The 11,333-nt window shown below is 39.2% G+C and overlaps 1 protein-coding gene across 1 annotated transcript in view; it reads left to right on the forward strand.

Annotated features, from left to right (window-relative positions):
* Positions 1 to 11,333, forward strand: part of CWF19L2 (CWF19-like 2, cell cycle control (S. pombe)) — a 64,648-nt gene that overhangs the window by 34,821 nt on the left and 18,494 nt on the right. Inside the window, exons 10-11 of the mRNA XM_010144025.1 lie at positions 773 to 898; positions 1,925 to 2,062. Coding sequence (XP_010142327.1) covers positions 773 to 898; positions 1,925 to 2,062 — 264 coding nt within the window. The remainder of the gene's footprint in view (positions 1 to 772; positions 899 to 1,924; positions 2,063 to 11,333) is intronic.

The following is an 11,333-nucleotide window of genomic DNA, read 5'->3' on the forward strand; positions in this document are numbered from 1 at the left end:
CCCTACATTTCGGCACACAAACAGATCATTTAAATGTTGTCATTTCTGCCTCAGTCTATAATTTAATTTGACCTAAATAATCAATGTTCATTTATTCATTTGTTTCTTCCTCACCATAAAGAGAGACACTTGTCTTGAGCTGGTTCTATTTCCTATTCTGCATATCCTAGTATAAAAATCAGAAAACTTTGAGTATTAACACTGTGCTAAGTGATCTGTACTGGTGGTAGGTGCAGTGTAGGAAACTAAACTCTGATCTAATAGAATGTGTTGAAAAGCCATAGCTAATGTTTTGGCTAGTTTGTTAGCCAGGTTTGGAAATGAAAAGACCACACCAAACAGGAAAAAAAACCGAACACCCCCAGTCCACAAAAAGCCCGGAAGTGGTAACACGCTGCAGCTTTTCAGGAATGTTAGAATGATGGTGGTGTATATTCAGTATTATCCATTTAAGTCTTCAGAAGCATTGGATTTCTTCTGGGGGTGAAGCCGCATGAGGAAGAATGAAAAATACAACCTTGTTTCTTTTTGGAAAGGAATGGTGAACTCGGCACCTAACTCTCTGAATATATTGTTAATGTTCTGTCCTTTTTGAATGTTGAACAGAATACCTTGTGTAAGGTAATAATGTCTGCTCTGAATTACGATGAACATGCAAAATGGAAAGAATCTGTTATTTAATCTTCAGGATTTTAAGCATTTGTTGTGCGATGTTTCTTTTGGTTTTGTCTTCATCATCTGTTTTTAAAATATATCTTAAAACCTGACACAGACTTCAAGCCGTCGAGAAGATGAACAAGTGGTCCTTGTCAGAACAGATCAGAGTGGAAGGACATGGCCTGTGACTGCACCAGCTGAACCACAGGAGCACAAGGGAGGACAGAGAAGGCGACAGATGGTAAGTTTTACAAATGTGAGTATTAAAGTGTAATTCTGAAATGATTTTGTGGTTTTATGTTTATGGATGCCGTAATTAATATGAGTGTCTTATCAGAATGTCAATAGGTAGTTAAGAAGTTCCCTGCAGAAGATGATTGTAATTAAGAGTACATATTTATTAAGCGAATATTAAGTTTATTTTCAGACTGTGTTTCCCTAGAGATCACTTTAGGCTTATTTAAATGTGTATTCAAGGAAAAGTAAGGTTTTCAAGTTATCACAATCTCTTAGCCAAGTGCTTTACATAAAGTTATGTAAATAACGATGAGGAGCAGAGGTGAATATTGCCAAAATAAGAAAGAATTTACTGAGATACTTAGGTCTCAAGGGCTAGCTTTTCTCTTCTTTTATTCTGATTAGAAATACTCCTGCTGATAACAAAAAATATGACCTAATCTTTGTTACGAAATGCTTTGGGGAACAGTGAGAAGCTTGGAGGCTGGAGCAGCATTTTATTCTTAGGATGATTGCTTGCAACAGTAAATAAACTAATATTTTTATCTTCCTGGGATAAGAAGAGATGACAATACCTCATATTTCTGGCAAGTATGTTCTTGATCACGTCAGCTTGTAACACTGATCAGGACAGATCAGTTTGTAATGCTGCTATGGAGGAGGGACGGGCACGAGAGGATGAGGAATTGCTTGTCATCCTCCTGTTGTTTCCACTTCGGAAAATGCCATCTTGCTTTATGTTAATGGCCATTCCCTGTGCTCCTTCAGGACTTAGTTTAGTCCTGCCCTGAAAGAAAAGAAGGATAGTGATTGTGGGAAGAGGCTATATTTTTATTTAGATGTATTGATGCAATAAAGAACGGGAAAGGTGTTCTTTTCCTTAGGTCAAATGAAGCAGCATGCCTGGTTGTTTCAGATGTGCTTAGCTTGATTTATGATTCTTTAAACTTGTTGAAATGATTAGAATCTGAATTCTATAGTTGGTCTTTCTCACTAGGTTAATATTTATTTTCAATATGTTTGTTTCTAGCTCCCTACTCACGTAGATAAAGAAAGAGTAAGGTATTTTCAGGATGATGATAGTATGGACCTGAAGGATTTGGTCAAAAATGAGAAGATGCGAACGGCAGAGGACCAAAACTCACTGTTTATGCGAATGGCATCAAAGGTAAGGTGTCATGTCTACGGCTTTTTAATTAAGCTTTTTATTATTAGGAATACAAGGGAGGACAATGAGGCTGCAGTGAGCTAGGTGCGTTGCTTTTGGTTGAGGATTCTGGTTATCCTGAATAATAATCAAGTCTGTTGTAAGATGGTCCTGCTAGATGTTATCAAAATGATGGAAACTTGATTGAATGCAGGAAATGCGGTGCCTTCAGCTCCTTCATAGAGGTGATGTGCTATTCCTGTGCTTGTAGAATGTGACACTTTTGAGGTGGCCGCTTTTAGAGTGTGTTGTATATTAATAGGTTACTTATGCCCAACAAAGCAGGTTTTCCCCAAATTAAAGACAAATAAAAGAAGCGTTTTCTTAGAGTTTAGAATGTCTCTTCCATCTAGAAGTCACAAGAATCAATGAGATTTGAGGCAAACTACCTGAAATTCCATCCGGATGTCCTGGATGATGATCTAATTTATGCTTACAAGCCACACAGATTTATACATTATGGTATCATGAGTGATTCCACTTCAAAGAGCGGCCACCTCACAGACAGATACTGCAGTGCAAATGGAATGATAATTTTTGTCATCCAAACTGAGCAGTAAAGGAGGCTTCCTGTGCTTGATATGGAAATGTTTGACAGAGGTGATTTCCAATAGCTACAATGTACAGTTTCTCTAGCATGTTTTAAACTTTACTGGGTTACTGCTTCAGTATTTTGAGCACCCCTGAGCAGGTTTTGAAAAAGCTTGTTAGCGTGGAATTAGTATCATCACAGACAAATTGTGGTTTTCCACTTATGTAGAAGGCAGACCAGATCTAGGTCCTGGAGAGTAGGATTTGTGGTGTTTTTTTCTTTTCAAAATTCTCCTTCTTCAGGTGATAATTAAAAAAGCTGTAATAGTGGCCAGTAGTAAGTATTTAACTTGATGCTGTAAACCATCTAGCAGGAAGTTCTTCTGGAGAGATTATCAAAACTTAGTGTGGTTTATGCATTTCCTCATTCAGCTGCTTCTGGTGGAAGTTCTCATTCTGTCCCACTGGCAACGTGAAAAAAATAAGTGCTTAGAGTCCAGTTAAATAAACATGTCTTGCTGCCAGTGTTTGATTTCCCTCTTTACCTTCCCTTCCAAAAAAAAAAAAAAAATCCCAAACCCCAAACACATAAAACTTCCCCTCAAAACCTGTGTAATAGTGTGGACCATCAGCTGCAATTCACTAGCGTGTGCCATGCAAACGTTTACAAGTAAAGGAAAATATAAGGACACAATAAAACTTTGTACTGTTTGCATCACATGGTAATAAGCATAACAAAGAGAAATGGTTGTCATTTTCTCAAGGACCTTATTCATCTTGCATTGCCTCGTCTCCATTGAGTATTTTCTTTAGCAGAGGTAGCTTTCGAGAGCAATGGTGGTTGGGGGCTGTGTCTATGATTTCCTATATTAAAACGTAAGTGGAATGGAATTTAAAAAAACCCTTTAACTCAAATCTGGGCATTGAAGGTGAGTTTGCAAATTAATATTAACATGTCTCCTTAAATTATTTTTAATGTGCTGTGGTGACACAGTCCCTCGTTGCCTGACGCCCACTTGACACCTGAGGTGATTTCCCCCCACCCCATTTCCTAAGCCACGAGCCAGCCCAGGATAAGTCAGGCTCAGATTGAGAAGGAACATAAAACAGGACACTAAGGCCCCTCCTTGGTGAGCTGGCCCCGTTTTCCCAGCCTTGCACTGCTCTCCCTGTCACTTGGGAGGTTGTCACCTCCTGATACCCTGGTACATCCGTGCTTGGGCCATGATTACCTGGTACATCTGACCTGGAGTTGAGGCCAATGCGGGGGCAATATCAAACATCAGAAATCAGCAAGTTTCTTGTTCTGGCTGTGCAGCTGGCAGAAAATACCAGAATGTTTCCACATCTGAGTGGGAAAATATCAAAGTCCATCATCTCAGACGCTCTAAATAGTGATCCTAAAGCGAGACCCTTTGAGCTCTCCTGGATGGCAGCGGGCTGGGTCCAGCGTCTCACTTGAGTTGGGACGACTCTCAGGTACAAACCGCACAAAAGGCCAGGACAAAGTCAGGGTTCTCGAGACTCAGTTACCGTCTGTTGGATTGACAGAGCACGGTGAGTACTTGCTCTGAACTCGGGAAGGAAATTTTAACTACGGACTGGCTTCTCTCTTTTCCACCTCTCTCACACGAGTTCCAAATAACTCTGTGTGCTCGTGTGTTTCGTGGTTGCGTCTGTGCGTACGCACGTGTATATCTATGTAAAGGATGTCCTGCAGTGAGTTAGAGAGAACTTTGTCATCACTGAATCTGTAACTCGGTCACTATTTTGACTGTAACACGTCCTACTGAGTCACCTTGTTAATTTTAAATTGGTTAGTGATTCAGCACTGCTAAAAATCAACCCTTTGATCCGCCCCCCCACCATTAATACATCTTAGATTGCTGCCTAATCACAACTGCGTCCGTATTGTCTCCTGCGACGTGTGCTCAATTTATCCCACGTCTAGTCTCGTGTTTTCATGTGACGGCTTCCACTGAACTGTTCACAGGATTGCTTTTTGTGCTCTGGTTCTTTTCAGAGATGTGAAAATAAAACCAAGCTAATTCGAGCTTCCTGAGCTTGGCAATAGCAAATGTTTGCAGTGCCCTATGAGATATAGTGGAGATCTCAAAAAAGAGAAATATCTTTTTGCTTGGATTTTTCTAAACTCAAATGAAAGGCCATTCGGGCTTCTCTGAGAAATATCTGTATGCTTTTATGCAGTAATGTATTTGGCTTTCCCCTGAAATTTGTAAACTTTGCGAAAAGAGATCTTTGTTCATTCACGTATTTATTGACTCTTAGAGCATGTTCAGCTGTCCTTGGTTTAGTTTTTGTCATTTTTACATTATATTAAGTAATTATTAATGCAAGGAAGACTAGCAAACTTGAAGGGAGATCAAAGATTTCTGTATTACTTAGTTTTCTAAGTCTTCAAAGCAAAAATTCCTGTAAATTTTCTTTGTAGTTTTTTTATTCTGTTCCTTTTTTTCTATTAAATTTTGTATTTTTCGAACTCTTGATGACTGAGACACTTGGTGTATGAGAGGTTCACTCAGCCCAGTATTCTGTGTCCAACAGTGACTGCTAAGGAGAAAGAACAGGTCACGTCTCCAGTGCTGCAGCCATTATGTGCTTTCCTGGCCTTTAACAATTTGAAGTTTTTATGGTACCTCCTTACCTGGAATTTCTCTCTACTTTTGGTTTATGGATAGTTATGTTAATTGTGGATTGGACTGAATATCCCGTTAGTTCCTTTCTGAGGCTCCTCACCTCCTATTCTTTTATCTGTACCTATTGATAAGAGGCCTGAGCTATAATTATTGAATCTGAGGAAAACAGAAAACCAAATCCTGTGTGCATAACATCTTTGGTTAGCTGCATTTTACCGGCAGCCAGGTCCTCAAAGATTTTAGTTACTCACACTGGAAGGATCTCTGGGGCAGTGGTGAAGTTTGATCCGTTTAGGAATGGTGTAGAAATGGCCTGGCTAGGTACGTACTGTTTTAAAAATAACGATTCTGTGCAAATGAGGGTGAACTTAGGCAACTGCACTTCTGCGTCTATATAGTCGAGGGAAATGCAATATAGTGTTTAACCTCTATAAAGAGGCGATTATGAAGACATGTGGAGTGTATTTAGTGGGAGTTTGAAATGCGTACGTAAAGAGAAAATGCTTGCAGATTGTGAGGGACCCTGTAGTGCTCAGTGAAATTGCACGTATGCCACTTGCGAAAACACTCTAAGGGAGCGAACAGCCTCTCCAAAAGGGATAAAAGTTTGTTTACTTATTTTTATTAAAAAATAAGCCCAAGGGTGGGTGAGCAGAAGAATAAAAGTTCTTCAGGAGGTTGAAAGAAAAATCAAATGAAGAATCTAACTATTATTTATAAAGTACTTGTCTTGTCCAAGTAAGGAGGGTGTGAGGAATAGTGTGAGCCTAGCAGGCAAAAAATAAGCTTTGATAAGAAGGATTGAAAAACTGTCTTGATGGAATTACTTTAGGTAGTTATTTTGAGTTTGCTTAAAGCATAAAACCGGGAATTGAATTCATTGGAAGCAAGAAGCCTGCAGGAATGTGGTGCTGATAAATCCTGATCAAGGTAAGATTAGAGCATTTAGGAAACAGAAGTGGATGCCAGAAGAATTAATGAACTATTTACGTTCATATCCTCTATAAATGAGGTCAGAGCGATTCTTGTGCATAAGCCCTTATTTACAGGATATAAGTGAAAAACTGTCTCAAGTTAACAGTGTCATTAAAATTCATTTTAGATCAAATTTATAGAAATCCATTAATTTAAAAAGAAACTTGAATTTGAGGTGAATAATAACAAATGACTAAACCAGAATGGTCCTTACCTGAGAGATCTGAAAGAGCTCAGGTGTGACATGCTGAACAGTAAACGGCCGAGGGTAACCTTGACTCATCCTGAGAAACAGAAGGTGGCAAATGGAATGGCAATCTGTAAAAAGAAGACAGAGGGCAGGAGTAAATAGTTATTTTCTTATTATAAAAGTCGGTTACCGGTGGAGTCATCAGGAATCTTCTCTGTTCAACACATGCATAAACCATCTGGAGGAAGGTTTGCTTTATGACCGGACAATTTGTTATTGTTATGTAATTATTCGGGACTGCCAGGAGTAGAGGTCACTGTAAATTGTAGAATTTCAGAATACAAAGCTGGGGTTCTTCTAACATTGTGGAACATTTCTGAACCGATTCTTAACATTCATTGTAGAGACTCGATGGAGAGACCTACATCGTTTAGTGGTGTGAGTCCCGTGTCCTGTTTTGAATGCTGACTGAGAAATATTATGAGAATAAAAGGATTTAAGGTGTGTAGCTCAGACACAGGAGATTATGCTATAGACCTCTCAGATAAGGGGAGAGAGATCCCATAGGTATCCAGGCAGTAAACTCAGATGAAAGTGGGGGTTGATGAATGCAAAATGATTGTAATCGTTAAGCTGAGTGAAGCCGTAACTGTGCGCATACCACAAGAGGCTTGATGTGAGAGGCATTGTGAGTCTGCGAGCACCGGCTTGGTGCTGGTGTGATTAAAAAGAGAGACAGCATTTTGGAGACTGAAAAAAAGGAGTGTAGGACCAATTTAAAATGTATAAGGCTACCACAGTGCACCCACGGTGCTCTCATAGCTCGTAAAGCATACCCTGTGGTCGAAGGCACAGGATGGTGGCCGCTTCAAGAACACCTAAGTAAGCAAAATTTCTTCACTCTTGCCTTCCCCCCCTGGAGGCAGGTGGTAGAGTAGAACACACAATTAGCATGAAGGCTTAAGAGAAAACAACTGCTGTTATTTCTCATGCATGAAGTGGTCACAGAGCAGAGTTTTACATAAAGGAGGGTTTTGTTGTTTTGTTTTTTCCTTTTTTTTTTCAGTGAAGAAGGAAATTGTAGAACTCGTGCTGCTAGAGCAGAGATGCTGTGGAGGTCTTAATTGGGAGTGGGAGGAAAAAAATGCAGGAACTTTGTGAAGTACAGTTTTACTGGTAAATATTAAGTAGGGAGATCTAGATAGGCTTTTGGCCCAGATTTTATACAGTGAAATGCTGTGAGCTGCAAGCACGTAGCAGAAGTATCACCTCAATGCGCTTTGCTTATGCTTTTCCTCATATGTTTAGCATTGCTGGAGATGGATTTTGCAACATGAAGTGATCCCACTGTTTTAGAGTGAGCAGCTGAGTTCAGCGTGTTTCATTTTAAAAGCTTCTTTCTCTTTGTTTTTTTTAAAGATAAAATTTCTCAATAATGTTACAAGAACACATTGTGTTTCCTGGATTCTGCAACTGCTTCATTTGAGTTTGGGAAGGCTCTGAAGCTCTTACGGACTTCAGTACTCTTTGAGTCAGATGCTATGTACTTTTTGTTTCTTTTTTGTTAGTAGGCAAAAAGTACTACATCACGCTATTTAATTAGAACAAGCTTCTTGAATAAATAGCCAGCTCTTGATTAATCTTTTAAGATTGAGACGTGATTGATTTACTAGCTAAGTGTGCTGGAGCATGTGCTCAAAGTAGATGTTTTTGGCAGTTACTGTTGCAATGGATTTTCAGTTCTTCAGGTTTTAATTCATGGTAGCCCTCCATGGAAGTCCTCCAGTCCCATGCAATGCCATATTTAGGTTTTGAAGGTATTTTTATTTGGCTTTCATAAAAAGAAGCAGCATAGATACGAGTTCTCCTTCTCTGTTAAAACTTGTTTTTGTACAGGTGATTCCCAGCTCCATGAAATGTGATTTCCTCCAATGCTGATTGTTCATTCTAAATTAAGAAACTGGCTCACAGGCATCCCAGGTTTTCCATGTCTTTCCCTGTCTGTAGATTGCATTCTTGTTCACAGCATTACAGGATCAGTGTTACCTCTGAAGCGTTGGCAGCAGCCTGGAAGATTTGACATGATCACGGGTATTCTAGGTGGTTTCTTTACTTGCTTTATAAACCTGTATTATAGAGGGTGTCTGCATTGTGATCTGGAGCTCAGTGAGACAATCTTCAAAAATTGTGCATCTCTCCTGAGCAGATTCAGCAAGTTATTCTACGTTCAGCGGGAAGTCTAGGAACCAAACCACTTTTATCCATTTCAGTTTGATAACAGGGTACACAAATTTGACACATACACATTAGTTTCTCGTTGTGCTTTCATTTGAGAAGTGAAAAAGTATCTGCAAAAATGATTCTGTCATCTTTCAGAAGGGCAGTGGGAGGAAACTGCTGGAATTCTGTAAATGATATCCTGCCCAGGATGGGAGAAGGGAGATCCTATCCCTTAAATTCTGTTGAATAATTCCATCCATCTTATCAGTCTGAACTCCTTTTGTTGAGTGATTATTGTGTTTTCCTGGGACTGGCTACTGGGAAAGAAGTTATCCACTGCAGCCAAGGCAGTTGCTTTTGAAGAATGAAATATAAGGTCTATTTTTACCACAACTTTTCTACAAGGATCTCTGCTCCACAGCTGCTTCTCATTACATTGGTGTTTTTGCTTCCATAAGTTCTAATGTCAAACCTGATGCCAATATGGTTTGCAGGAAAACAGATGTTTGATGGGTGGCTTATCCTTAAGGTCACTTGGATGCCTTTTTTCAGCTGAATGGAAAACAAACCAAATTTTGTTTGAATACCAAAAATAAATATTATTTTTTAAATCTATTGCATTTGTTAGTTGTCTTAAAATTGCTGGCTGCTCAGCCCAGTAAAAAACAAAATTCAGACTACAAACTTAAGAAGCTTCTACTACCATAATATAGCCAAACATATCTGGGTTTTGGTTTTGTTTGGGGATTTTTTGTTTGGTTGTAGGTTTTTTGTTTTTTTTTTTGGAGTTTCTGTCTTATGGTCAGATTATATTTTTCCATATTGTCTGTGTCTTGTTCAGTCCAGTGAATGTTCAGTGTCTGGCAGCAAGGTGGCTCTCCAGTCCTTACAACTCTTCGGTTACGCAGTGCGATCACCCCTACTGCCACCCTTAATCCAAAGGGAGTTTACCAAAGGGACAGAGGAGCCTAAACCCTCCTTGTCTTCATCACCTCAGTCTTACGCCGCGTGTTGGACCAGCCAGCAGCGTAACTCCCCATGCAGCTGTGGCTGTGGCCAGCCGTGGTTACCATTAATAATATAGACTACAGCATTATTAATTCCTTCGTGGATTTTCCCAGGGCTTTTATCATTTTCCCAGATGATGCCAAAAAAGAAAATTCCAGCCACGTGACTGTTGAGGACAGGGGAAATGGGCACAGCACTCATGAATGGGAACAGAGTGAGACAGTCCAGCATGTTTTCCAGCTTTTACATGCTGACCTTTCTGGCTTTTACATTACATTGACTCTGCTCCACATGAATGTTACTTTCCCAATATCCAGTATCTTGATGGTATTTCAAATGATATACAGGCTAGTTTGTTAGGAATTTCTGAAGATAATGACATAATCACAGTTTTGTGAAGTCAAATAGAGATGTTGAAATAAAGATAAAATTCATAATAGGATTTCCTTTCTTAAACGGGACTTGGAAGGCATGTCAGTACATAGATCTGAAATCTCTATCTGTGATGAAACCTCTGTCTGATCCCATTGGCAAATGAAGGTCTATAAGACATGATCTCATGCTGGATCCCAGTCAGATTCACAGCCTAATCATCTGTTGTGGTCAAGCCATACTTGTCCTTTCCCTTTTCTCAAGAGCTCGATGACATCAAGTGGAGGGACTATGCCATCTCCTCGCCTCTCATTTGCCTATATTTTAAATTTAAATGAAAAACAAGTTCTAATTTATCCTTACTCTCTTGCCCAGTCTTTTGCTAGTCATTCCAGTAGAACCCTGTTGACTTGAGGCTCTTACCTCTCGTTACTTTTTGGCTCCTGATCACAGCAGATCGATGTGGACATCAGCTATCCCAAACAGTTTCAAACACGGCCTCTGCCACAGCCATCCCGTGTATGCCATTATGTCAAACTTAGCAATATCAGGAAAAAGCCTCAAATCTTTAATTTTCAGTGGTGAAAAAGCTTTGTTTTTCAAATAAAAATTAAAAGCTCATCACAAATCTTCTTAACGTACGGAAAAAATCAGGCCTTAAAGTCTGATTCTTTCATATTTTACTGCTACCCCTAGAGAAAAGAACCTGCTTGAAGTTACTGTATTTTTACTTTTTTCTTTGTTCAGCTTAGAAAGCAGATATGAGTGTCCCTGGTACAGAAGCATGACAATAGGATACAAAAAATTCAACAAAATGTTTGAAAGCTGATTGTTTTTCCTGCCAGTTTTCGAGTACAGAATATATGCGAAGTTTTAGGTTTTCACTGCTGACAGCTTTAAGTACCCTGTCTGTAGCTCCTTCTGCCCTTGACTGTTGTAAGTAGTTCAATTTTCCCAAATTCATGTTGTTAAGACTTATGTAATCCTTTCACTTATGTCAATAGATGCTTGTGGGTGTATAGACACAGTTTTCTAGAACATTATCTCAGTAGAAACTACCTGCTCTTTGTACGCTTAAACTCCACTAAAGAATATTTTGTTTGTTTGTAATATTTTAGTAAAAGGAAGCGAGAAAGATTAATTTGTGTTGTTCATTAGACCGTTTAAATTCTAGCCATAACCCCACCTTATTTAAAAATCTCTGGAGTAATCTGTAACACGAATTTAAGCAGTAAAAAATACAGAACTATGTGAATGACGCTGACCTTCCTTTATGGAA

Source organism: Buceros rhinoceros, unplaced genomic scaffold (genome assembly GCF_000710305.1).
Source record: "Buceros rhinoceros silvestris isolate BGI_N320 unplaced genomic scaffold, ASM71030v1 scaffold7919, whole genome shotgun sequence".
NCBI lineage: Eukaryota > Metazoa > Chordata > Aves > Bucerotiformes > Bucerotidae > Buceros > Buceros rhinoceros.